Source organism: Acanthopagrus latus, chromosome 8, assembly GCF_904848185.1.
Source record: "Acanthopagrus latus isolate v.2019 chromosome 8, fAcaLat1.1, whole genome shotgun sequence".
Classification (NCBI taxonomy): domain Eukaryota; kingdom Metazoa; phylum Chordata; class Actinopteri; order Spariformes; family Sparidae; genus Acanthopagrus; species Acanthopagrus latus.
Genome location: NC_051046.1, coordinates 9,845,293 through 9,870,703, shown reverse-complemented (window position 1 = coordinate 9,870,703; position 25,411 = coordinate 9,845,293). Strand labels below are relative to the sequence as shown.

Genomic DNA, 25,411 nt, shown 5'->3' with positions numbered 1-25,411 from the left:
TAAAAACTACAGTGCATATCTATATGAAAACTTAAGTGTATACATTGTGTTGACTTATCTTTGTATAATCGTGTCAGCCTTGTCTAGTTTATACGCTGGGTCTACATCCATTGGTTAACATGTGAGTTCCAAAAAAGTTTGATATATCAGAATGATAAACTTTGTATTTTGAAATCTGTGACCGGAAGTAGGTGTATGCTGTAGGTTTGTTGACGTAATAAGTCTCAACCGCCTGTACGAAGATCTTAACACGGTAACAACATCCTCCACTCGCTTGTCAGCTTTGTTAACAGTACTTTATCATTGACATCACTGCGTTGCTGTCTTTAGTTTATCTAATTTTATTTGTTTTGGCCAGCGCTGTTGATGTCGTCCTCGATTCTGCCTGCAACATTAGGTCTATCTGTCTCATTCTCATTGGCTCTCAGACCCATAAAGTATGACCAGGAATTATTTCAAACTAGTAGTATGAGAACCAGTATGTCTATCAGGCTTTCTGCCCCTTTGCTCCCCTCCCTCTTCATCTCAGACGCAGCTGTTCCTGGTAGATTTTACTAAGGTTTCATCATCATGCAGGACGTGGTTCACATATAAAGTTTTTCATGTGTTTTGAACTTCCTCCAGTTGACCACAAGGGCGCACAGTTGCAGTTTGGCACAACTGTTTTGCTCCGTGGTCAGTCCAGTTTTCAACCAGCAAACCACCTTGGGAGGCCTTATAACCATTTGATTTTCATTTTACTGTGTCACTCCACAGATGGCATCCTCTGCATTGTTGGTGTTGCTGCTACTTCAGTTTGGGTTTGGACAAAGCACTCATAAACACCCTCACGAAAACCACTATGTTGACCAGCAGCACAACCCCAAGCATGACATGAACGTCCTGCTGGGAGATGAGGTCTTCTACATGTTTCTACCCATTTTCTGACACCCTTCATCTCAGTGTCCCACTCATTTGTCACCTGCACATGTCTTGTTTTGTGTTCTTCCAGGACACCGAGGAGATAAAGAAACTCAGCCCAGCAGAACAGAGGAGAAAGATCACAGAAATTGTGAAAAAGATTGATACAAATGCTGACAATATGTTAAGTGCAGGTAAATTTATGTCTCTCATTTGTAAAGAAAGCCTAGATAAACAGAAGAGAAAGATGCTCACACTCAGTCGGCTGTGTTTTATCCACAGAGGAGATCACACTATGGATTCAACGCGTCTACAGAAAATACGCTCTGGACGATGCAAAGGAGCGCTTCCCTGAGTTTGACACCGACAAAGACGGTGTGGTAACGTGGGAGGAATACAACATGGTCACTCATGACCAGCTCATCAGTTTTGATGACATCTCCTATGAAGATCCAGAGCAACAATCTCTCAGACACGTAGGTAAACCTTTACTGTCTCGTCAACACGTACATTATACCACAGATGGATGTATATGTAACACCTCAACACCTAGGCTCATATCCTCATTAGCTCCATCTCAAGGAGAGGAAGCGCTTCGACTTTGCTGATGCGGACAACACGTCCGGGCTTGACGTGACAGAGTTTCTGGCCTTCACCCATCCATCTGAAGTGGACCACATGGCTGTAAGATGAGTTTAGCTCCCACTCCTGCAAAACCTGATATGATAATGCATCCCTCCCTTTATGTCTCATGTCAGAATTGATTGATTTACCTTTTTCTCTAACAGGATTTTGCCATTGAAGATGTGTTGGCTGAATATGACACAGACAAAGATGGATTCATCAGTCTAAGTGAATTTATTGGGGATGTCCGTGGTGAGGGTAAGGCCACAGAGATTCCTTTCAAACAGTGAATGATCTGTTTGGTGTGGGTTTCCTCTGCAGTGCTCATAAGTCATCCCCTAATCAATGTACACACTTTCTTTTGGTTACCAGAGGATTCCCCTTCACAGTGGGAAATTGAAGAAACAGTGCGGTTTAAAGACCTCTACGATCAAGATAAGGATGGGAGGTTGAACAGAGACGAGCAGCTGCGCTGGGTTGCACCTAATAGCTATGGTTCTGCAAGAGAAGAGGTATGATTCAACTGGAACAACTGGTGTGTCTGGATGTTATTGGCAGAAGAGTAAATTAACAGAAAGTTCTTGAGTTTAAAGGTGACTTGTTATACTTTTTCACTTTCCTCCTTCCTGTCAGTGTTACAAAGGTTCTTGTGCATGTAAAAGATTTTGAAAGTTAAAGACCAAAGCCCACACTAACAGAAGCTCCTCTCTCCCACAGAGGACACTGCTCATGAAACGCCTCGTCAGTAGTGTCACTTTTAATTCCGTGACTTTGTGACATCACACTGCATCACAGAGTCCGACATTTGCATAATTTCTGCCTAGCGGCTAATTTGGCACGTGAGAATTGATTTAGCACAGCTGTTCTGTTGTAGTTGGCAGTGTGTTCAGTGTTTCAGACAGAGGGGGAATACAGAGCTGCAGCACTGGACAGTATGAGAAAACTACTATTGTATTAGTAACCTAAAATAAATGATGAAACCAAAAAAAAGGGCATGATATGTCTCCTTTATAATACATGGTGAAACAGTGTATTTGGATGCTTTTATAGCTGTTTCCTGGTATGATTACGTGTAATTTGTCTACACAATCTTCAGATAGACACTGATCTTCTTTCCCACGTTTTTCCCGCAGGCTCTCCACCTCCTCAAAGAAATGGACCATGATGACGACGGGCAGATCTCAGAAGCTGAAGTTTTGAAAAATCAAGAAACATTCATGAACAGTGAAGTGACAGACTATGGCAGACAGCTACATGTATCACATGATGAACTGTAGCAAAACTGTATGCTTTTGTACATATTCTCATTTGTTTCCATGGAGATGGATACAAGCATGATACATCAGAAAGTCAGGCTGCGTCAAAGGGGCCACAGTTGTGTTTCAGCACATCTGACTGAAATCTGAAACACAAGAAGTTTAACAAAAGAGTATGTGTTGCAAGGCTGTTATACCAAGTTGCATAATACTCTAAGACGTTTCCCTGAAAAACAGTTTTTTTGTTTTTTCTGATAACAATAATAGAGCAGGCTTGCTGAACTTAAGCCGTTATTATTTTTCCTTTCACATGGCTGAAAAGTGAACTGACATAAGTGTGAGTCCAGTTGTGGTAACCGCTGACATGTTGCAGCTCTTCCTCATTCAAATCAAGTGAGTGTAGAGGCTGCTTGACGGCTGGTTTCCTGAATGTGTGATGAACCATTTCACTTGCAGCGAGCAACAGCAAGTTTCACTGCCGTGTGTTACAGAGTGACTCTTGGCTGGGTGGATTCTCCAACGGGGATTATTTTTAACCGCTGCCACGATGACATTACAATTTAAAGATGCCTTCTGGGTGAGTTAGATTGATTCCACTGATTCCTAAACTTTGTTTTGTGATGTTATGTTGAAGCTGACCACGAGTTTAAACTGAGCTGTGGAATCTGTTGTTGTATTCGGTGTATTCACTGGAGTTTTGAGGTAATATCTTGTCACTTCTATTGTCTTTACAGTGTCAACTTTACCATGTACCTGATGCGTGTTTGGTTATCTGGAGCTTATCTTTTTTAGCTAAAGACTTTGTCCTTTCTTTACATTTCTAATCGTTGCTTTCTTTGCTTTCCTGTTTCTCACTTTGACACTTACTGAATGGGTACAAAGTTGTTACTTTGATTAAAACTTTCACATTATTTTTGTACGCAGTCTTGACAAGAAAAATAAAAAGAAACATTTTTGTCTCTGGGCTGGGTACTCCTATGTCTATCCAGGTGTGTCACACAACTTAAACAGCTCTTTCTCAGTACAACTTTTACTTTGAAATTGTGTATGAAGACCAAAATAATGCTTGAATTCTGTAGCTGTATGGTGGTTACCATGTGTCCTGTACCAGTATTGGGTTTCCCTTTAATCAGGCTAATTTATTCTTTCTAAAATAACATATATGTGTAATACTGCAACAGATTCTGTTAATTAATTCCGTTATCAACATGGTGTGATGTATTTATTTTTTATTTTTCAGTAACCACAAGCAAAGCATGTGGAACTGGCCAGTTAATAGCTTGAGCTTTGTTTGAGACGTTGTGTGCTTCCTTTTTCCTCTTTTATTCTCACCCTGTTATCAGTATTCTCATGTAAATGCTAATTCAGTAACAATAGAAATGAACACCAGAGATTTGTACACCATTAATTTTACTTCCTCCTCAATCAAATTTCAGAAAAGTAAGAACACTTTGTGCACAAAGGGGGATTTCTGGTGTCTCTCCCACTTGGCTTTCCATTCATAAGTGAGCAGCAACATGTGTTAATTTCCACTGTGGTGAGACCCCACTATAACACTTACACACACTAAACGCCTTCTGTTGGATGTCATTCAGCTTGTCAGCTGTTACCTGAAGGTAATCATTTGGGTCCTTGATTACTAAAGCAATACAGAAACGGCACACTTTCCCTCCAATGGACACAACCTTTCAGACTGATAGCATTTGTTTAGACCTAGTGTGAAAGTAAAGAAAGTATGAGTGAATCATTGTTGAGTATTTATGTTTCCAGGGAGAAGACTTTATTAGTAATATAGGCTATGAGGTCATCAGTCAGAGGCTTCACGATGGACGACGGACATGCAAAGACATGGAGGAGCTCTTGAAAATGAGGTGGGCTCACGAATTTCTTAAAAGAACAATGACATGCATGAGAAATTTTGACCACACGACCATGTGGTTCAGCATCTCTGCTATGGTTTCTATCTAGGGCATCAGCGGAAGAGAAATATGGCAAGGAACTGGTCACAATCGCCCGCAAAGCTGGGGGGTTATATGAGATCTGGTAGGTGGCATTGATATACTCATCAAGTCTGAGTCAACTGTTCCAATCAATAGATCTTAAGTGCGTGAATGTGCAGCATCTTTTACGAACGCCCTGTGTTTGTTTTGTCTTCACAGCACTTTGAAATCGTCTTTTGATGAAATGAAAACACGTAAGCACAGGCAATGTTTCCTGCATCATCTTTTTCTTGTGCACGTCACACAGGCCTGAGTTTTTAGTTGAGCGTATTGGTGTTGTTTTTCAGAAATTGAAAACATAGGGAACATGCACATTCAGATTGCCGGCATGCTCAAGGAGGAGGTGAAGAGAATGGAGCAGTTCAGAGAGCGGCAGAAAGAACAGAGAAAAAAGGTACTTCTTTCTGCGGCATTTGCATTCACAGGAAATCTAAAAGAGTAATGGTTTTCAGTGTGGTTTTTCTGATGATTGTGTCTTCTTTTTCTTTGCACTGTCCTTCACGTCATAGTTTGACGTCATCATGGAGAAGGTCCAGAAGTCAAAAGTCTCACTCTACAAGAAAACAACAGATGTAAGGTCAATTTATATTGTCCTTGTGACCTCTACCATCACACGTCATTATTTCTGTTTCATTAGGTGTATTTATATTACTCTTTATATAAGTATGTGGTGACCTGCATGGATCACATCAGGTGCAGTTTTTAGTGCAGCTACATCCTGCTTGTATATAAAGTGCATGACATGCAGCTTTAGGCCACATTCTGAGAAGTATTGCTCCGTGTATTTAAAATGTGTAAGAGGAAGGAATCAGTGACCAATTTTTTTGTTGTCGACACAGTAAGGAGTCTTAGATCATATTTCTCTCCTCTCTGAATGAGGAAGTGAGATCCAACTTGATACACTTTGTTTTTCCTGCACACGCATGGCTCCTCTTTTCTTGACTGAACTTGCCCCCTACCCCTCCACCTCCCCTTTCCTGTCGAGGGTTCACAGAGCAGAGTGCCGACGAACAGAGCAGGGGTGTTAAAGTTTCATATGGTTTCTGTTCTGTTTCTCCCCCTGTAGTCTAAAAGATCCTACGAGCAGCGCTGCAAGGAGGCAGATGAAGCAGAGCAAACCGCAGAGAAGATGGGTAACGCTCCCACAGCCACACCCAAACAGATTGAGAAGGTAAATCTAGTGCGAAAGGTTCAGTGTGGTGATTTCATATACCCGGCTTGACATTCTGAAATGATTAGAATTATTTCCAAAGAATGAATCTCAAACGATCTCCTCCAGATCTACTTAACACATATAAAAATGCTCTGCTTAATTTTCAATTTGCTAATTAAAAAAAATCATCAAATTAAATCTAGTCCTTCTCCCTTCCTGAAAAATCCAAAATCTATAATATGCAAATAATATTAAAGAACAAAGTAGTACAGAGCATTTTGTGGCTCCAGAGAAAGTTGCATGTAATATGACAAATGTGATCTCACTCAGTGACATATTGCATTGTGGGTAATATAGGCCCATGGTTGTAAAAAGCGTTCCACACCGTTGGACTCCTCATGGACAGTTTCAAAACAAATGATCAAAATAAGTACAACTGAACCAGAGAAATCACCATTTTTATTCAGAGCATGCTTCCTCCTTTTCAAAACTTATCGCCTACATTACCCACAGTGCTATTTAGCCACTGTGTGACATCACTGGAGGGAACTTATCAGTTTAAATGCAGCCACAAAAAGGCTTTATACTACTTCTTTTTCGTTCCACATATGCAGTAGTACTCCCTGAGACCTGTAAACACACTTTAATATGTGAAATTGGTGGCGTTACCCTTTACTCTTACGTCTCCTACTATATTTATGGTCCCCTCTTAGTGGACAGTATGTGCACTGGATATTTAAAGTTTCCACATCGCAGTTGAGTCAGCTGCATATTAGACTGTGATTGCCAGTCGTGATATTGCAAAATCCAGCTTGCACATACACGTACATGTCTTGAGCTTTAAGGTGAGCACAGAGAAACTTTTACCCTTCGGCAGATTAATTGGATAAACAGTCTTCTGGCTTTAAACGTTTAACTACTCCCACAAAGGTCTGACAAATTAATCATAAACGTCTACACTGTACAAAGGACTGTGTGCTCCTACTTCCGTTTGTCGTAACTGTCACTGATATGCGTGAGTCTATCAGGCACATCGTTAGCACTGCTTACCATATGTCAGAATAACTGTAGTAAATTTGCATACTCTTTAAAATTAAGAAGAAAGATTTATTAAGTAGAAGAAAAAAACTTTTAAGATGCAATTAAGATGCATTTTTAAATAACTTGCTGTCGTTGGCAGCCAGAGTGATGGTTTCTCAGACGACACTGACAGTTATTCCCCAGTTACTCCATAACGCATTGGGAAATTCAATTCTCTTTTTCTCTGACTTCATCCTTTGATTCAGTCATTTGTAAGCCGCTCGTTTGTTTCACAGTTTCTGGTCACCTTCAAAATGTAAATTTGCAACGATTATGTCAAAAACTGTAAATCGTGTTGTCTTTTATAGTGAAAACTACAGGTTTGCATATATAGAGGCAGCAATTCATTCTGCGTATTCTTTTTTTTCAGATGAACAACAAATCGAAACAGTGCAGAGAATCTGCAGAGGAGGCTGGTAAGGACAAACACTAAGTGGGATGTGGTACTTTGGCCGTGGATGTCGTTTCAAGTAGGAAGCTGCTTCGGTTTTATCAGGAAACTTTTGTTTTGTTTTTTCAGGATGGCATGGTAAAATGAACTTCCTTTTTATTGCGGGCTCTAGAAATATGTTGCAGTACAGTTTATAAAACTATATATCAAACGTGTAATGACATGAAACCTCAAAGTTTAAAATCTGTTATAAAATCTTGATTTATTCTCCTAAACTATTTACTCCTTCACTTTCCTTTAGAGAAACAGTACATATCAAACACTGAACAGCTGGAAAAGGTTCGCCAAGAATGGGAATCGACACACATCAGCACGTGTGAGGTAAATTATGGCCCTGCAAGTTGTATTTCTCCTGTCACTCTATTTGTCAAGTGAGGAATTCACACTGATGCATTTTAAAAATGTACTGAGTTAGACCAATAGTGGCAATACCAGAGCCCCGGGGTGTCAATGAGGATGTGCAGTACTTCCTAAAAGCAGACTATAGAGTGAGTCACTGATCTACCAGAAGGTTTCCGGGCTACTTACGTGTGATAGCATCAACAATACTGAGGCAGCTATTCATTTACTTTAATCACACTTGTAACACAGCACGGCAGACACACCCACTACACCAGCAGAGAAAAAACACACAAAACCAAACAGGAAAGGCAGTTTTACAGCTCTGTTACTGTATATCAGTGTGCATACACTGTGTGATAATTCGTCTTTACTAAAGACTTTGGTGTCCAGGCTGCCTTAAAATTGCTGACTGAATGCTAGAAGAAGTTGAGGTCATTTTGCAATAACTTAAAACAAATGTACTCATTTCAAAATGCATTAAAGACGCGCAGCATGTTTGCATCACATATAGACTAAAAAGAAGGATCTCAGGAGACTTTGAATTTCTCAAACAAACTCTCAAACAAAGCAAAAGTGTTAACTTGAAATATACAAAACTTGCATATTTACATCAAGTTAATGAGAAAATATTTGTGGAGCCAGATGATTTTTCACAGTGCACAGTTCTGTGTAGTGTCATTAATGGACGGGGCTTCAATGTTTTGCAGATGTTTCAGCAACAGGAAGAGGACCGACTCAACGTACTAAGGAATGCTTTGTGGGTGCACTGCAACCATTTATCAATGCAGTGTGTGAAAGATGATGAGGTCCGTGCAGCTTTTCTCACACGCCTTTATGTGACTGACTGTCAGACTTCAGAATTGTCTGGTGCGTGGTTCTGTGCATCTCAAACTCACTCTGGACAAACTGCTCTTTCAGTGTTACGAGGATGTGAGGAAGTCACTGGAAAATTGTGACATCATCACAGACAACAACTGCTTTGTGGAGATGAAACAAACTGGCTCAGCCCCCCCAGGTAGGGCACCTGCCCCGCAGCCTTCCTGATTTAGATTTGAATATGTTTCAATATGAAAATATCCATGTAATCTCCCAGCCGCTGCCAAACTGCTTGACACCATTGGAAATAGACAACGTTTTGTGAACCTCTAAAGCGTTTGAATTTTTTAATCAGCTCCGATTGAATACCAGAATTACTACGAGAGGGATGCTACAGCCGACAGAAATGGAAGCGCTGGATTCGTAGGGGGGGTGATGAAAAGGTCAGAGCAACGCAGTGCTTTGCATTGTGTGATTCAAACAAATATCGATGGAGATCATGACTATGCTTTTCTATCCTCTCGATACATTTTTGTGTATTTCTTACTGAAGGCTTTCCCCAATTTGTAGGTTTTCAAATCTTCTCCAGGGGAACTGTTCTGGTGGCTCCAAATCCAGTCTCAATGAACCAGCTCCCCAATCTACTGGTACAGTAGGTGAGTAACACTGAATTTTCCAAAACGATGAGAGACCTGACTGTAAACTAGTAAATGTACTTGTACTCCATCCAAAACTTTATTCTAATAAAATCAAAAAAAAGTTTTGACTTGAGGAGTAAAAACACATATATATTCGCATTGTTGTGTCTTTGAGGAACATTATAAGCACAAATGTGGTTGTAGAGTGAAGTACATTTATTTTTACATTTGCAAAAAAAAGAAAACAAAGTCTGACAGACAAGCCCCCAAAATAACTTGAACCTGATTCTGTTTTCACACCTTAACCACCTAAACCAGTCCCAAGGCTTGCCAGCACCGCACTGTTGCAATGAATTGCTCAAAGTAATCAAGGGTTAGTTGAGCTCATCTAATAATAGAGCTGCAACGGTTATTCACCAACCCTTTCTATAATAAATCATTTTGACATATTTCTTGAGAAGAAAACTCCAAATTCTCTGATTCTAGCTTCTTAAATGTGAATATTTTATATTTTTCCTACTCCTGTATGACACTAAACTGAATATCTTTGCATTGTGGATAAAACTACACATTTAAGGAGGTCATCTGGGGCTTTTTCTTACATTTTCTAGACCAAATAAGAGGAAAACAAATCAGCAGATGAACTGGCCGTTATGATAATCGTAAACCATAGTCCAACATGACCTACCATCAAATCATTTCATTAATTTTGTCAATAATGTAATGAAATTGCAATCACTGGTTTGGGATTAAAGCTGCAAAGTACGACCTGCTTCACGCTGTAACTGAACCTCTGCTGGTTCCGTTTACATTTCAGACTCCTCAGCAGAAAAATCAGAAGGAGTGTACGCCTCCATTCCTGTATTTCAGTCCCCCCAGCAGAGCAGCGAGCAGTTCAAGGTCATCTATGACTACGAGGCACAGGTCAGCTCCTTGGCACAGATGTCTAACCTCTACATGAGACAAATGTTCTGAACCTTGTTCATTTTCAGGGATACGTGTTGTGATTAATTGTTTCTGTGCCTGTTCAGGGGGAGGATGAGCTGTCTGTATCTTATGGCGACGTCGTGGTTGTCATAGAACAAGGCGAGGACGGCTGGTGGACGGTGCAAAGGAATGGCCTCACAGGATTGGTTCCAGGCTCTTACCTTATCAAAGAATGAGTTGACCTGAGAGCTGAGACTGTATGACTATGACACTCTCTCATGTCGTGTTTTGTAAAGGTCTTGTCATTTTATTTTTTTCTTAGACTTTCAACTCATCTGTTGTTCATTATGATGTTACATGCATCATTTAATTCCCCCATGAGTAGGATTTCAGCACCCCCTACAGTGCAATCATTAGACACATGCACTGTATTTACATGCAAACTTCTATTCCACTATTATTCCACATATGACTAGATTCTGAATTTGATATGGATCACGGTAATGGCTTATTCTGAATCAGACCTTATTCCAGATGTAAATTTTTGAGACATGTGGGATGTGATGATATTTTTGTTTTTTTTCCAGAGCATTCTTTGTACATGTGTACAACAAATTCAAACTATGTGTTTTCATTGATGATTTCACTACAGATTGCAACACAAAGCAACTAATCTGTTTATGGTCAGCTCTGTGCGCTGACAAGGATGCACTGTACACAAACCAACAAGCCACGGTTTCTGAAAAAACTAAATATTTTATACATGTTTACAGTCTCTAAAAGTACATGGATGCATGAATATAGGGCTGACTCGTGCCATTTGAATGAGAAATTGCACAGTAATCCTACAGATAGGGGCTTTCACATACGGTAGCATGAGACAGTGTTGAAAGGTGAATTATTATTTATTGCTATGGCACATATTCATATTACTTTGCCCTTACAGCTGGTGTGTTGAGTGCTTCTCATACCAATGACAGCTGGGAGACTTCAGTGATCTGTTGCACAAAGTCACTGCACTTTTATAGTCCTACATGTTGGGCAGAATGTTTGGTTTCGGTTGTTGGCTTGTATATAATTTCTATTTGTAGTAACTGTTTCTACTTTGAATGCTTAAAAAGAGAATTATTTGACAAAGCATGACTAAGTTTTATTTATTTGAAATGAAAGACCATTTAGTTTGTTTGCAGCCCCTGCAAATCAAGTTGCTCTATTATTTCCTCTTCACTGTAGTGAACAAGACCAGACCAGACCAGAACAGTCTAAACAAAGTAGCTGAAACGTACCCGGGCGGTAATTCTCATGTCACATGTCTGAGCAGTCCGCAAAGATATCTGGTTACTCTGCAGCAGGTGATTCATTGCTAAATTGGTCATTTGGCCAGTCATTTTAACGTGTGCAAAAATGGTTGTTCGCTGCCTACAAGTTGTTTCAGAAGCGAGCACAACTTGGTCTACTGATCCTAGATTACTTTTAATATGATATTCACACAGAAATGTTTGGAGCTGCAACAATTAATATATTAGTTACCAACCATTAAATGAATCACCGACTATTTTGATTATTGATTCTTCAGTCTGAATATTTTTTTAAAGAAAAAAAAAACGGTCAAAATTCTGTGATTCTATCTTCTCAGATACAAATATTTTCTTACTGCTTTACTCCTTTATGACAGTACATGTCATCTTTGGCCCGTGGACAAAACAAAACAGTCAAGGATGTTATCTCAAATTTCACTTTTTGTGCAACAATTTCATCTCTTTGTTAAGACCTCAGAGAAACTGAACCAATAAGTTAGACTCATTTAATTTAAAACTTTTCCCACTTTTTTTATTGACATTCTTGAGTCTTGCCATTGCTACATATCAGCAAATCAAACTTTAAAACCACCATCAGGAGACAAAAAAAACAAAACAAGCTGCTATAGGACAAAGTCTATCTAGAGTTAAGTGTACATAACTACCTGAAAAATCCCACATACCGAAAGGGATCACAAGGGCTGATTCTTACAAGAAAAGCCAGTTAAATTACATGTGACCTGTGGTGTCAACTAGTTCTTGACAAAATACTGCTGGTGAAAGGTTTGAACCAAAACTGAGCTGTTATAGGTGTAGTAAGAGTATAATAATAGTAGTAGTTGTAGCTGTAGTAGTAATGGGGGTTCAGGGTAGAATTATACAATCTTCCGTTCAAGTACATGACAGATTTAAATATAAAATATTGAAAGCAACACGCGCAGTGCAAACTAACATATGAGGAAATTACCCTGTCCATATTTCACTCCATACATGACTAACAGGACTTGAGTTTAGTAAGATGGAGGTCTGCACCCTCATGTTATCCTCAGAGCAACAGAATGCTTCCCACACCTCTTTTACGGTGACCATGAAAGAATTTGGTCAGTAGCTTTTTTTTTTTTTGGAAAAACAGGTAAAATATACATTAACTCAGTGTGGTTAGTGTTTTTTAAGGTTAGAGTGGTAATATATTATTTTCATGCTCTCACCAAAGACAAACGTAATTTCTGACAGTGTGTGCTGCGATGAGAAATGTGTTTTCCTTTATGCGTAGGTGCCCCCGGTAATGAGAGGCTCGTAGGGATGATCTCTGCCACTGCGGCACAGCACGACACACGCACAAAGCATCCCCAGCATCTGAAGAGAAGAGACAGGCGTCTAATTAGTGATATTCTAGTTCTAAACTGTATTTTTCATGACCCATCAGTTACAACACTTCAGAAATGTACTGACATTGCGGCACAGAATTCCACCGCACTTGCATATATTGCACAAAGTATACCAAAAATGGTTGTAAGGGAACATTTGGACGTAAAAGTTTGGAGGAGATTATTTGCCTTCTCGTTGAGACTTAGATGAGAAGATAAATGTCACTCTTGTGCTTGCTGTGCTGTGTTTGATGATTATATGGAGCCAGAAGACTGTTTAACAGAACATAACAACCAGAGGGGATAGAGCTCCCCTGTCTCTGTCCACAAGTAAAAAACAAAACCAACTAGCAGCATCTCTCAAGTTCATTTACATATTAATTGCTTAATGTGTAAACACAATATGTGGGCCAGCATTTAACAGGGAAGCCAGGGAAGAGTATAATTATAGTGAATATTGGAAATCCAGCAAATAGCAGGATAAGCATTTTTCTCCACGTGAGTAAAAAAAAAAAACACTAGGAGTGTGCAGATTTGAAAATGTATTTGATGGCACTGGTAACTGACCTTCAAAAACATCCACATTTTTATAACCTCAATGGAGACAAATCTGTTCTTTCTACTCTCTCATTAGCCGAGAGCAGTGCAAAAAAACATTCAGCTAGCTGCTTCTCAGCTCGAATGACAAACGTCACCAGCGGATGCATCAGCTGTCAGGGATTAAAAATGTGAGTAACTTGACAGCAGGCCAAAATAAAACCTGGCCTTTTTCCTGTAAGGTAGTATCTGTACTCTGCCAAAGAGAGTTTATCATACTGAGTGTTTTTGTATTCCCAACAACTCCAACTGACTGATTATATCTTCTCTGAGGAGTCCATGTTATACTTACATTACACATACATTTGCTTATTAACTTCCTAGTTTTGAGCCAAGACCTGTATCAGAGTGGATGTTTGACATTCACAACTGGTGACGTCTGTGAAACAACTAATCTTGATCAAAGTGACATTTACCTGGATGGCAGCAAATGTCAGCGCAGTCCAGATGACGTACATCATGATCTCCTTCAACTTCTTTACAATCAGAGCTTCACAGCCCTACACAGTACACACACAGACAATAAAGAAATTAAATTATGACGAGCACTCTTAAAAAATAAGTTGTACTTGAAAACTTGACCAATTAAAAGGTGGTTTTACTTCTTGATAGAGATCTTCAGGATGAGTGAAGGACCCCGTGCAGCTTCCGACATTACTTTTGCAGCAGCTTATTGGTACACTATTGTTTTTGGATTCTTCATACCAGTGTGTATACTGCCAGTCTGAGTAATTGTGGATCCCACAACACTGAAGCTGTGAAAACAAAGACTCCAGATTAATGTCTACTACCCGCTCTGTCAGAACAATTCAAACAGGTTTACAGGGGCCTTCTGTCCTCACCTGTCTCTGAACGTAGTCAATGGCACGGCTCTGGGCGTTGCTGTTGGTGCCATTGTACTCGTCATACACTTTCTTGATGGAGCTATTTACTTCGTCTTCGACCTGTCAATGGTTACGAAGTGTGAGAATGCACATGTGATGAAGAAGTTCCTTGCATTATAATGCAACGTGATTGTGAACACATCTGTAGTTGATGTATGGTTGCTGCTGTTCAGCTTGGGTGTTAACCACCTAAAAGTTCAACATCAATGAGGACAAAGAAAAACAAACATGCCCAGACTCGTATTTGATTTTGCTCACCCTCGCTCTGTAAACATATCCGAGCACCACGACGGCAACTTCGGTCATGAATACCAGCAGGAGAATGACGACAAACTGTGGATTGAATTTCAAGATTTAAAATGCGATGCACGGACGACAAACACTGTGGAAAACTAACATGCATATGAGAGGAACACCGTTAGTGTCTGACAAAACTTGTAGGAATAGGATTCAATGACAAACTTTTTTCTGCAGCTGCTGTGTCTGCTGTTTCAAAGTTAATCATTTATTAACAATGAAGTGCACAAAGGCATCAGTGGCCTCATCCATGCAGCTGTTTACTTGTTTACTGACCGTTGTTAGTCCACAGTAGCTCTCTCTCACTGTAGCGCAGCATCCAATGAGCCCAATAATGAAGAGGAGGGCTCCAACTGCGATAATGGTCACAGCCGGGATGAGAGTGTACACGTCTTCAAAGAAGTGGTCGTAGTCGTCATATGTAATGAAGACATAGGCTCCAACATAGCACAGGATACCAGCAGCGGCCTGTGGGAGAAATAACATTACTTGAAACTCAATATTAGCCAAAGAAATCAATTGTCTACTATTTTGATCATTCATCCATTTCAGTCCTTTTTCAAGCAAAAAATATCAAACATTTGCTGGTACAAGCTTTTTAAAATGTGAGGATTTGCTGTTTTTCTTCGTCATTCCTACAATGAAATGAAGACTCTTTGGATTTTGGACTGTTGGTTGGACAAAAGAAGCAACTTGAAGACATCATTTTGGGCTCTGGCAAACTGTGACGAGCATTTTACACATTTAAAAAAAATAAAAAAAATAGATTGAAGCTTCATATGTGTCTCTTGTTCACTGGGCACTGCTCCACAGCTGTTATACACGACCATAAACAATATGTTGTGTTGGAGTTTATAGCGGGTTATTATTTATTATCTAACATGCAGCAGCATACAGCAGATCATCACAAACATTAATTTAGGAGAAAGGTTAAGACAGTAAGAACATTACCTCCACAGCTAAATAAAATGGGAAGTTGACATAAATTAATAAAACAAACAAGCAAACAAAAAACACAAGCATGAAGCCTGCCTACTGTGTAAAAGTAGCTTGACAATAAAGCAAAATGAAGAGTATTTTAGCTGCAAACCACTTATTGCACTAGAACCAGAACCAAGACAGGAATAAACGTGATGCAACTACCAAAAATGACGTCCAGGCGGCATCCCTTCGAAAAAATCACAGAGGAGAGACTGACCACAGCTATTTCAAAATTCAGAGAAAAGGGCTGTATATTTTCCTTACTCCACTGCTTTTACAGGAAAATTACAGAACTATGACTATGTGGTCAAAATTAGCTCCACTCCAATCCACCAAAACATTAATGCTTCAGTTTAAAAAAAAGAGAGAAAAAAGAAAGAAAAAGATGTATTGGAGTTTGTGATAATTACACCCTAAAATAAATGTTTCACTATTTAAACAGGAAAAGTCAACAGAAACCAAAAACAAAATGTACTTTGGGTAAATAAATTATCTGAATACATCTTAAACACCTGTCACGTGTGTTTGTGTTCATAATGCCTGGAGCTGCAGTTTAAACAGGATGACCTGAGAGCTTTCTTTTTTTCACCCAATCACGTACAAATTTCTTCACTTGTTTTATCTAAATTGTGCTACTGTCAACACTTTCAGCTGAGTCATAATCTTTGGTGTTTGGTGGATTAAGATTAAACTACATATACAACCCGCAGGGAGGGACAAAAAAGTGATAGTTTGACTTCAGTAAGCGACACTGCAGCTTCTTTAAACAACGGGCATATGTACCCTTCAAACTGAAGCGTGCTTTACTTATTATGCTGTTAGCAGGTTATCATTAAAACCCTGACATATAATGTGTTTGTTACTGCGCTGTCACAGTAATCCCTCCCCGGGTGAACGAAGGTCGGCTGCCGCAGCTAGCAGAGCCGCTGACTGGACACAGCTAGCTAGCTGGTGCGCTGTCTGTGACGCACGTTAAAAACTGCCAGAAAGCTCCGAACTCACCCAAAATATCAGGTTCAGAAACACCAGGACCGTCTTGGACGACGTGATGCCGCACTGCCCCATCTTCCACACGGATTTTGGTGTTTTGTTTTGTTTTTATACACGCTTGTATGTGTTGGGAAATGCTGCAGGTTCCTACTCAGACATGTCCCGGCCAGCTCCACCGCTCACACTCCATATCCCAGCTGTCTGTCACTGACTGGAGCAGGTTGCAGCGGCGCCACCAGGTTAACAACATCGAGAACAAACAAACCCTCCAGAAACTAAATCTACCCAACCACCCTTAAAATGCACTGAATACACTGCATGTGAGATTCATCCGTTGCTTCCAATGAGGCGCTGTTGATGACATTATGCAGTCGACTATAATAAAAGAGATAAAAGTATGTTAAATATAGTCGAAATGGCAGTGGGAGTGTTTTACTGACATCTAGTGGTGAGAAATGTAACTGTTCCTCATACATAAAACATTTCAGAGTATCAGTCCCACTCTGGGATCACTGGTCAGATTACATGACCTAAAAACGCAAAGAGGTATACTGGTGTCACAATTGAAATTCAAAGATAAGGTGGTCACTAAATATATTTAGATTTATTTATTCATTTTTTTGTCTGCTATGTGAAACGGAATATTTTTTGTACCCTGTGCTTACTTTGACTTTTTATGTAGCATGTGTTTATATTTTTTAAATCTCCAGTTTTAGGTGATACATGCAGCGTAGTTGCACATTGCACGCTAGAGTCTGGGTTGTCTTGAAGGCTGCTATGATAAACATGTTCTTTACAAGAGTGCATTAGCTGTATGTATTTGATTATATATTTACATATATTTTCATACCTTACTTTGTACAAATTTGGTATTCTAGTTACTGATTTCCAAGACTTTGTGCCCAGTTTAGATGTGTTATATTTCAGTGTTGGATGTTTAATGTGGTTACGAAGTACAATATTTGCCTCCAAAATGTAGCAGAGGGGAAATATAAAGTAGCAGAAAATGGAAAATACTCACGTGCAAATGCTTTGCAAAATATTGTACTATTAAAATGATTTTGTCCCTTTCGTCCAACAGTCAAATACATGGAAATACACAAACAGTCCCTCATATTTGAGACAATGGTTTATTTACACGAGGAAGAGTGAATGTGAGCTGTGTGTCAAGCTCAGGATCACTGTCAAAGTAGCAAAACCAGATACACCAGGTGACAGATGCCTTTAGCCATTATTTAGACATGTTCACAAAGCTTACAGGAGTTCATAATTTCCATATAAGATGAGCAAATTTGCTCAATATAAGCTGAAGGAAACACAAAGACATCTTACACATTAGGAAAGGAGATTTAGATTTCTGTAGATTTCTCTTCAACTCTCATCACATGATATGCACATAATTTGGAAACACAGACACATAAAAGCACAGGTGTTATGGTCTTCTATTTCACAGCGGCAGAGAAGCTGAAATCGGCATGTGTGCCAAATATTTTGTCCCAGTGGCTGAAGTGTGGTGCGAAATTGCTGTTGGGTTTCTGGTGGTGCACATCGTGTTTGCTGGGCCCTCCGTAGATGCCGAACGGTATCAGACGTGATGTGGACCAGGGGAAATCATAGCCGCAGTGATCCTCTATAGAGACGTAGACGTGCAGCACCATGAATGTCCAGGTGGTGAGGAGGTGGCATCTCAGTATCACTGGGTTCAAAGTGGTCCAAAAGCCGACCGTGACCAGCTCCCAGCCGCCCAGGCACTGAGTGGCTAGAGCGAAGGGAGATGAGTAATTATGATGGATGGCGTGGAAGGTCATATACAGCCAGCGGATCTTGTGATGGAGCAGGTGCCAGATGAAGTACTGGAAGTCAAAAAGCAGGAGGTTGCCTATCACCCCGGCAATCAGCTCCGGCAGGGATGGAGCCTGGTCCGGCAGGTCCACGGGTGGCCGCCATGCCCACTGGGCCACTGATGCCGGCAGCACCAGAAACACATGGTTGCGCAAGGTGACCCCTGCACAGTGCAGCAGCGTGGAGGCAGTAGGACGACGGCTGGGCTGGATTTTAAACTGTTGGACCCATCCCCACCTGTCCCCCATGATGTCGCAAACAAGGAAAGGAAGGCACAACAAGAAGTAGGAGGACACAGTCAGAACAACGGGGAAGAGTGGAGATCTCAGATAGTCTCTGTAGTTGTGCCTCAGGCTGTCCCACAGAGGCTGCAGCAAAGAGTCATTCCCTAAACATCTCATCCAGAGATCTGTGCTGGTGTCTGCAAAATCCATCCTGAAGTTAAAAAAAAAATATAAAAATAAATCACAAGGTAAATGTTTTATAAACGTCTGAGGAATGTGGACATTGCAGCAGCTATGGTGTGGACTCAGTAAAATGGGTTGTCTGCTAGTGCTTTGCTCACTGTGGTATCAGGTGGCCGCTGAGCGTAACAGTGCAACAAATTATTCATACAGCCTGGACAACAGGTAAGCATATAGCTCTCATCATGATGAGCTGGTCAGTATGGGAAATGTTTTCAAAGTCTGTGTAAAAATTAATGTCAAAAATGAGCATCTGAGGACGAGCTTCTTCCCTCAGGCCATTCAGACAATAAACTCTCATAAACCAACATAACACACACCATATATCACACATACACACCCTGCTACTTTGCACAGGGCGTTTTTCTTCTTTTTCTGTACATTTCTTTTGTCTTTGTCTTTTATTTATATCTAATTCTTGTTTATGGTATGTATATATTTTTTTTCGATGTATATTTAGGTCTGGTATTTAATTAAAAATTTCAGTTTTATTTTCTTATTTAAATCTTATTTCACAGTTTTTTCTTTGTCTTTCTTTCTTTTCTTTTTTTTTTGAACAGTTGACAGAGTGGTTGCAATTTAATTTCACTGCTGCTGTATTTGTATAATTGCATGTGATAATTAAACCTTTGAATCTTGAATCTTGCACAGCTTTTAAGACAACATGGGTGACACAAGTTTTCAGAATTAAATCTAAATATGCCGTTCTGTTACCTAGTCAACAAACCCCATAAAAGTCATGTTATAATGACAGAAAACTCCGGAGTATTTACTTCATGGACCTTGAGGTGAGACTGTTTTCTTAACTGCTGTTTCCAAGGTCTACAGTCAACTTTCAACCTGAGTAAAGAAGTGGACACTTCAGACCTCCAAACTGTAGAGGGCGACGAAAAACAATTCTCGCCAGTGTACAACAGAGGACCAGTCGACAGCCTGTAACTAAAAGTACCATAACCTCTATACATGATATTCCTGTTTGATTGCGTAACGGACCTGACCGTTACCTCAACCGATTCGGAAGCCTGCGACGTACATAATGACGTAAAATGAGTGCGCCGTCTGACGTAGCCACTTGACAGTTAGCCATTAAACCCACTGTTTTCACTGCAAGGAATAAACCTGTACGCGGACTCTTGGGAGTATTTAAGGTAATGTCATCTTTCGACGATAACGACTTTGTTCTAAATGAATTGACTGTCATCGATAAATAACTTTATAACTCTTTCGGGCAACTGTGGTTACAGTTAAAGTTTAGCTAAAGCTAGTCGTTTTGTCTGTCCATAACGGATACAAGACTAGCAAGAGAAAAAAAAGCAGAAGAACATATTGTTAGGGTGGTAATGAAACTTTAATACAACTTAAGGTGATGAGGATCATGAGGCTAAATAGAACCATGTTAGGCTAAATAAAGGCTCATTAGGGTCATTGATTCCAACAAAAACTTTGATGTCTACTGTTGGTGCTAGCCTCAGATATCTTTGATACAACTAGAGCAATAAGACAGATTATAGTCCATCAGATTGACCGTGGGTGTTGTTAATGTTTTACCAAGTCCTGTTTTTAATGGCTCGGGTTGGTTTTGGGGCAGCTATCAAAAATGCTCCTTTTCTCAAAGTTTTGTGGAAGACTTGATTTAATTTGCTGTAAATAAGATATTCGTGTTGGTTTTTTTTGTTTTTTATTTATCATTTTTTCAAAAGAGAAGATAAATGAAGTGATTTCAAGTGCAGATATGCGGCCTGTATTAGACAAATGAATGAATAAATAATGTAATGTCATACTATGATATTTAAGACAGGGGGGTCAGGACCCTTCAGGATGCTCCCAAGGAAATTGTAGGAGTCACAAGATGTTTCTGTTACATGAAACAATGTATATTATTTCAGATTTTGCCTCTTTCTTGTTAAACACTGGAGACATTTTCTTCTTGAAAACCCCTCAAATGAAACAATTTGAGACGGAAAAGATCTCCCCTGGATGGTTGGGAACACTGATTTACTGTGTAGCAGCAGTTTTGGGAGGTTTTATGCCCATCAAACAAAGAAATATTTTTGCAAGTTTAGTGGAGGCAAACATGAATCTGCCAGCATCAGTGCATGACTTCAGTAAGGCTCTTGTGACTGAATTAGAGCAAATGCCTGTAGCCAGGAGAGTGGAGGCTGTTCTAGCAGCCTTATCCATGCTAAGATTAATCAGAAGTGAGTGTAATATTTGTGTGTCCCCATACGTTAGCCTCATAGTTCTTACATGTATGTAAAACAAGTAGATACATCTCAATAATCTCTATGTCTCTATTCTTTCATTTAGGGCTAGATACGATGGAGGAGGGTGGGGGAGAGAGGACAAGTGAACCGGAGCCTGTGCTTCACACACAGCCGCTGTGTCGCTTCTTCTCTCAAGGAAGACACTGCAATTTTGGGAAGAGATGCAAATTCCTACACATAAGAGATGATGCCAGAGCTCATAAGGAGAAAACCACCGGGACCCCCAGCCAATCAGATGTTACGTTGTCAAACCCAGAGATCCCTGGAGGAAATGTGGGGTACAGGGTTGCCCCTGCAGCTGGTCACCGCCCCTGCCGCTACTTTCTCTCAGGCCACTGCACCATGGAAGACAGATGTCGCTTTTGGCATCCACCACAGTTACCCCCGCTGGATGACCAGCCCGTTCCTGGGAATCACTCAAGTTCTGCGCAGAGGATGCCACCAGTGCCCCGTCCCGGCGTCCTCCAGGAGGTCAAGCTGTGTGACCTGACGGAGGATCTCGCCAAGCAGCTACGAGACACAGAGATCAGGCAGTTGAAGAAGCGTTTTCCGAAAGACCAGCTGATTATTCAGGAACGAAGCGATGGCAAAGTTACTTATTACAGGGCGAGCGTAGCGGCCACTGATCCAGACTGGGTAAACACTCCCTAGTCTTTCTCCTCTCCTGAGAGCTTTGAGCTCAAATCCACCCACATATTATTCCCATTATAAATTACAGCCTAGTTTTAATTTGTTAATTTAAAGAAGTTTCTCCTTGATCTACACGGAGTGAGACTGTAGCGATGGAATTTGGGCACAAGTACTGAAACCTCTCCATAGACTTTATAGCAGAAGCGTTCCTAGAAGGCTGTAACAACCCCCACTGTGGTTTTACTGTGATATAATTATTGTTAATTAGTACAGGATAACATGGCATTTGTTTCAATGAAGTGGCACCACAGATTAAATTAAGCCCATTTGTTACTGGGGAAATGGGGTAAAGCAGTGATTAAAACTTGGCTATTTTGGCTCATTTGCAAACAAGTAATCCAGAAAGAAAAGTTGCCACTCCACTACTCCCTCATGGTGTTTCTAAGCCCCTATCCCCAAGTTTAGGCTAGAATAGGCAACCTTTTCCTATAAATCATACTGAACCAACCTTTCCTTCATTTCCTGGGTGTTGAGTGTTACAGTAGGTTTCATAGTTGAACATTATTCCACAGAAATATCTGGAAATATTCTAACTCTCCTTTTTAACTTAAAGCCTTTTGATCTGAAAGAAATCGACATCATGGTGAGCTTCCCAGACAACTACCCTCAGGAGGTAAAGACAAGTGCTTCCATTGACCCTTCATGTTTTGAACCAAAGTTTACAATAGATGGCTACCATATAACAGTTCCTCATACTCTTGATACATTTCCTTAGATTTTCACATTGGATGTGCCGTTGGACCAGGATCTGCCGCCAGTCATGTCAAGGTAAATACTCATCATTTATTTTAACATTTAATGTTTAGAGTACTCTGTGCTGACTTTTCTATAAATCTCTAGACATGTGCAGGAGGCATCACTGGAGTGGCTCCAAGCCAAGCATGCAACCAATCATCTTCTGGGAAAGGTAGAGCTGCTCTTCCGGCCTTTTCTCCGCTGGCTCGATCGTAGTCTGGAGAGGCTGTTCACTGAAGGAGCCAGGCAGGTGAGACTGCAACCTGATCGTGTGTCGTCCCTTTGAATTTTCTGAAATGACCTTTTAAAAAAAAGACTTCAGACAGTAGATAGACTTTCTCCTCTTGTTAATGTTTTTTTTGCAGCTGAAGAAAGACATCGATTTGGAAAAAGCTGGACTGCAGTTCATTTCATACCAGGAGCTCCAGGCAGCGGTGTCTGAGAAATCTTCCAACGATCATTCGTCTGACCTGGCTGCCTCTGACACCGCTGCTGCAGATGAGGGAGCCAGCGATGAAGGCGAGAGGACAGTGGAGGGAGAGAGGTCGGTGCAGCAGGAGGGTCCGGGTGGCAGTGGAGGGCAGGAGGAAGAGGATGCCGTTCATTTGGTGGAGAACATTAAGATCAGCGATCCCCGCAGAGGTACCGAGGTGAAGCTGCTGGGACTGAGGCTTGGAGAGAACACAGCCACCGTAGTGGCCCCAAAAATCACAGTTTGCCTTCAGTGCAACAGGTGAGGAAACAGAGCTGCATTTCATGTCCATATCACAAATTGGAGTTTGATTAAACAGAAGCACTTGACTGTAAGTGTGCTGTCTGCAGGTGTAAGGTGACTGCAGACCTGACACTGACTGGAAGGACACCCTGCACGGCTCAGTGTGAAAAGTGCAGTGCGAGCATCAACGCTGCATTCAGGCCCTGCATGCTGCATCATTACAGTGACGTCCTGGGATACCTGGACCTTCACAACGCTACACCTGCTGACCTTGTGCTTCAGGAGTGTGAACTCAGCGTGGGCTGCCTCAGCTGCTCCCAGGACGTCCCTATGCAGGTGACGAAACGCTTAACACTACACTGTCAGTGTGAATCAGAAGTGTGAAACGTCACCAGGAAGAACATGTCTTGATGGGCTCTGTTTTTGTCTTTCGTTTTCATCAGAACCTCTCCTACGGTCAAACAAAGGAGTTTAATTGTGAACACTGCCACAGCAAACTCAGTATTCTTGCTGAGAGCACAAGATTCCAATATATTCCACCACGTGCCAACAAAATAGGTCAGAGCTCACCTACATTTGCTGTCGAGGCAATCCGCAGCAACAAACAGCCACAGTTGGCATGCTGACCACTGTTACCTCACATTGTGATTTGGGCCAATATAATGTGATTTCTGTTTCCCTCCCGCAGGTTCAAGTGCTGGTGCTGTTAATTATAAGACAATCAGAGATCCGGCTGTGCAGAAGGGGAAGCCGCTTCCAGAAAAGGGAACATGCAAACATTACAAACAGAGCCATCGCTGGTTAAGGTATCATCATCATCACCACTTTGTCCTATCTTATTTATCTCTGAGAGGAACGTGTAGAATATCGTGAGAGCTTTGTGCCATGACTGCCCTCAGGTTTCCCTGCTGTGGACGGGCTTACCCCTGTGACGTGTGCCATGACGAGGACCAGGACCATCCCATGGAACTGGCCACCAGGATGATCTGTGGCTACTGTGCCAAAGAACAGGTGAGCTATAGACTGGACACGACATTCCATAACCTCTGAGCCATGGAGCTTATAGCACGATCTGATTCTGCCTTGTTGGTGTTGTTCCTGGAACATCATAATTAATTACTCAGCCTCGAAAGGCCTCCTACGGCTGTGTGTATTTTCAGTTTCCTGACTTGACATGATGGCCCTGCAGCCATATCAAAACACCCACATGAGTCGCAAAATGATAACATCAAGATAATGTGATTGGTCAGTTTTAATGATGGTCCTGGAACAGTAACTAATTATGTTTAGGAACAACAACACCAAACAGCGATATCAGATAGACCGAAGCTTATACTGATGACGTCCATCAAACTTATCATTATTACTTCAATTACAGCTGGAAGCACTAATGCATACAGGTGGGATTTTTGACATGGAGGCATTTTAAAAATCATCATCTCATTTTTTGTCATTGCAGCCGTACGCTAATGGAAAGCCTTGCATCAGTTGCGGAAGCATGATGACGAGAGGTGCCCGCACCAGCCACTGGGAGGGAGGACTGGGATGCAGAAACAAAGTCAAGATGTGCAGGTAAGTTTATCGGTAACATTGCTGATGAAAACATAATAGTAGCAGTAGAAAAGTTTTTAATCATTAAAAAAGATAGATTTCTTTCTGTGTTTAAATGTTTTTTTTTTTTTGAATTTCTCAGAAATGATCGACAAAAACATGCCAACACCAACAAGACTATTTCAAGGAGGGCGGCCGGCCAAAAGAAGTAGTCGATGAAGAAGAGGAAGAGAATCACTGCCTTAATTTGTTAAAAACTCATGATTTGATTCACGACATGATTTCAATGAAATTATCACATTTCCCCAATAAATCATGTTGTTATGATCAGTCAGTGTGAGAAGTGTTATTTTTCTTATTCCTATACGTAAAGTCTAAAGATCAAATGTTGGTTGAATTGGAGGACATGTATTCAACCTGCATTTACATGATATTATTATTACATGATATGGTCTAGCTGTTAAATATATACCATTTAACCACATAAACACAACTAAAGATAGCAGGTCATTAGGTCAGATTACACATTTAAAAAAGTTACGTAACTCC

The 25,411-nt window shown here is 40.7% G+C and overlaps 5 protein-coding genes across 7 annotated transcripts; 3 read left to right on the top strand and 2 right to left on the bottom strand.

Moving 5' to 3' along the window:
- Positions 1–187: 187 nt before the first annotated feature.
- rcn2 (reticulocalbin 2) lies at positions 188–3,745 on the top strand. 3 transcript variants are annotated; one of them, XM_037107423.1, is made up of 8 exons: positions 188–253; positions 757–897; positions 992–1,094; positions 1,183–1,376; positions 1,471–1,584; positions 1,689–1,782; positions 1,897–2,036; positions 2,658–3,745. In XM_037107423.1, the coding sequence occupies exons 2-8, from the start codon at positions 757–759 to the stop codon at positions 2,799–2,801; spliced, it is 930 nt and encodes a 309-aa protein (XP_036963318.1). In that variant the 5' UTR covers positions 188–253; the 3' UTR covers positions 2,802–3,745. The 3 variants fall into 3 exon arrangements, with proteins under 3 accessions (XP_036963318.1, XP_036963320.1, XP_036963319.1); XM_037107425.1 differs by lacking the exon at positions 188–253 and adding an exon at positions 258–397; XM_037107424.1 differs by lacking the exon at positions 188–253 and adding an exon at positions 474–675.
- On the top strand, positions 3,226–12,617 carry pstpip1a (proline-serine-threonine phosphatase interacting protein 1a). The gene is made up of 15 exons (XM_037107422.1): positions 3,226–3,357; positions 4,551–4,651; positions 4,749–4,823; positions 4,940–4,974; positions 5,068–5,174; positions 5,290–5,352; positions 5,847–5,951; positions 7,384–7,429; positions 7,706–7,785; positions 8,514–8,612; positions 8,725–8,821; positions 8,978–9,065; positions 9,193–9,278; positions 10,078–10,184; positions 10,292–12,617. Exons 1-15 carry the CDS (start codon positions 3,328–3,330, stop codon positions 10,421–10,423), a joined length of 1,251 nt encoding a protein of 416 aa, XP_036963317.1. The 5' UTR covers positions 3,226–3,327; the 3' UTR covers positions 10,424–12,617.
- Positions 11,996–16,986, bottom strand: tspan3a (tetraspanin 3a). Its single transcript, XM_037107426.1, has 7 exons — positions 16,614–16,986; positions 14,907–15,098; positions 14,592–14,666; positions 14,292–14,393; positions 14,052–14,204; positions 13,866–13,949; positions 11,996–12,841 (listed from the first exon to the last, which is right to left on the bottom strand). Exons 1-7 carry the CDS (start codon positions 16,674–16,676, stop codon positions 12,749–12,751), a joined length of 762 nt encoding a protein of 253 aa, XP_036963321.1. The 5' UTR covers positions 16,677–16,986; the 3' UTR covers positions 11,996–12,748.
- Positions 16,987–17,862: 876 nt separating this feature from the next.
- Positions 17,863–19,810, bottom strand: ch25hl1.2 (cholesterol 25-hydroxylase like 1, tandem duplicate 2). Its single transcript, XM_037108271.1, has 2 exons — positions 19,681–19,810; positions 17,863–18,878 (listed from the first exon to the last, which is right to left on the bottom strand). Exons 1-2 carry the CDS (start codon positions 19,683–19,685, stop codon positions 18,044–18,046), a joined length of 840 nt encoding a protein of 279 aa, XP_036964166.1. The 5' UTR covers positions 19,686–19,810; the 3' UTR covers positions 17,863–18,043.
- A 119-nt stretch (positions 19,811–19,929) lies between these two features.
- si:dkey-24l11.2 (uncharacterized protein LOC100034462 homolog) lies at positions 19,930–25,192 on the top strand. The gene is made up of 12 exons (XM_037108270.1): positions 19,930–20,055; positions 21,215–21,807; positions 22,415–22,474; positions 22,577–22,629; positions 22,702–22,846; positions 22,962–23,329; positions 23,419–23,647; positions 23,755–23,869; positions 24,000–24,117; positions 24,211–24,322; positions 24,771–24,883; positions 25,005–25,192. The coding sequence occupies exons 2-12, from the start codon at positions 21,226–21,228 to the stop codon at positions 25,072–25,074; spliced, it is 1,965 nt and encodes a 654-aa protein (XP_036964165.1). The 5' UTR covers positions 19,930–20,055; positions 21,215–21,225; the 3' UTR covers positions 25,075–25,192.
- Positions 25,193–25,411: the final 219 nt, after the last annotated feature.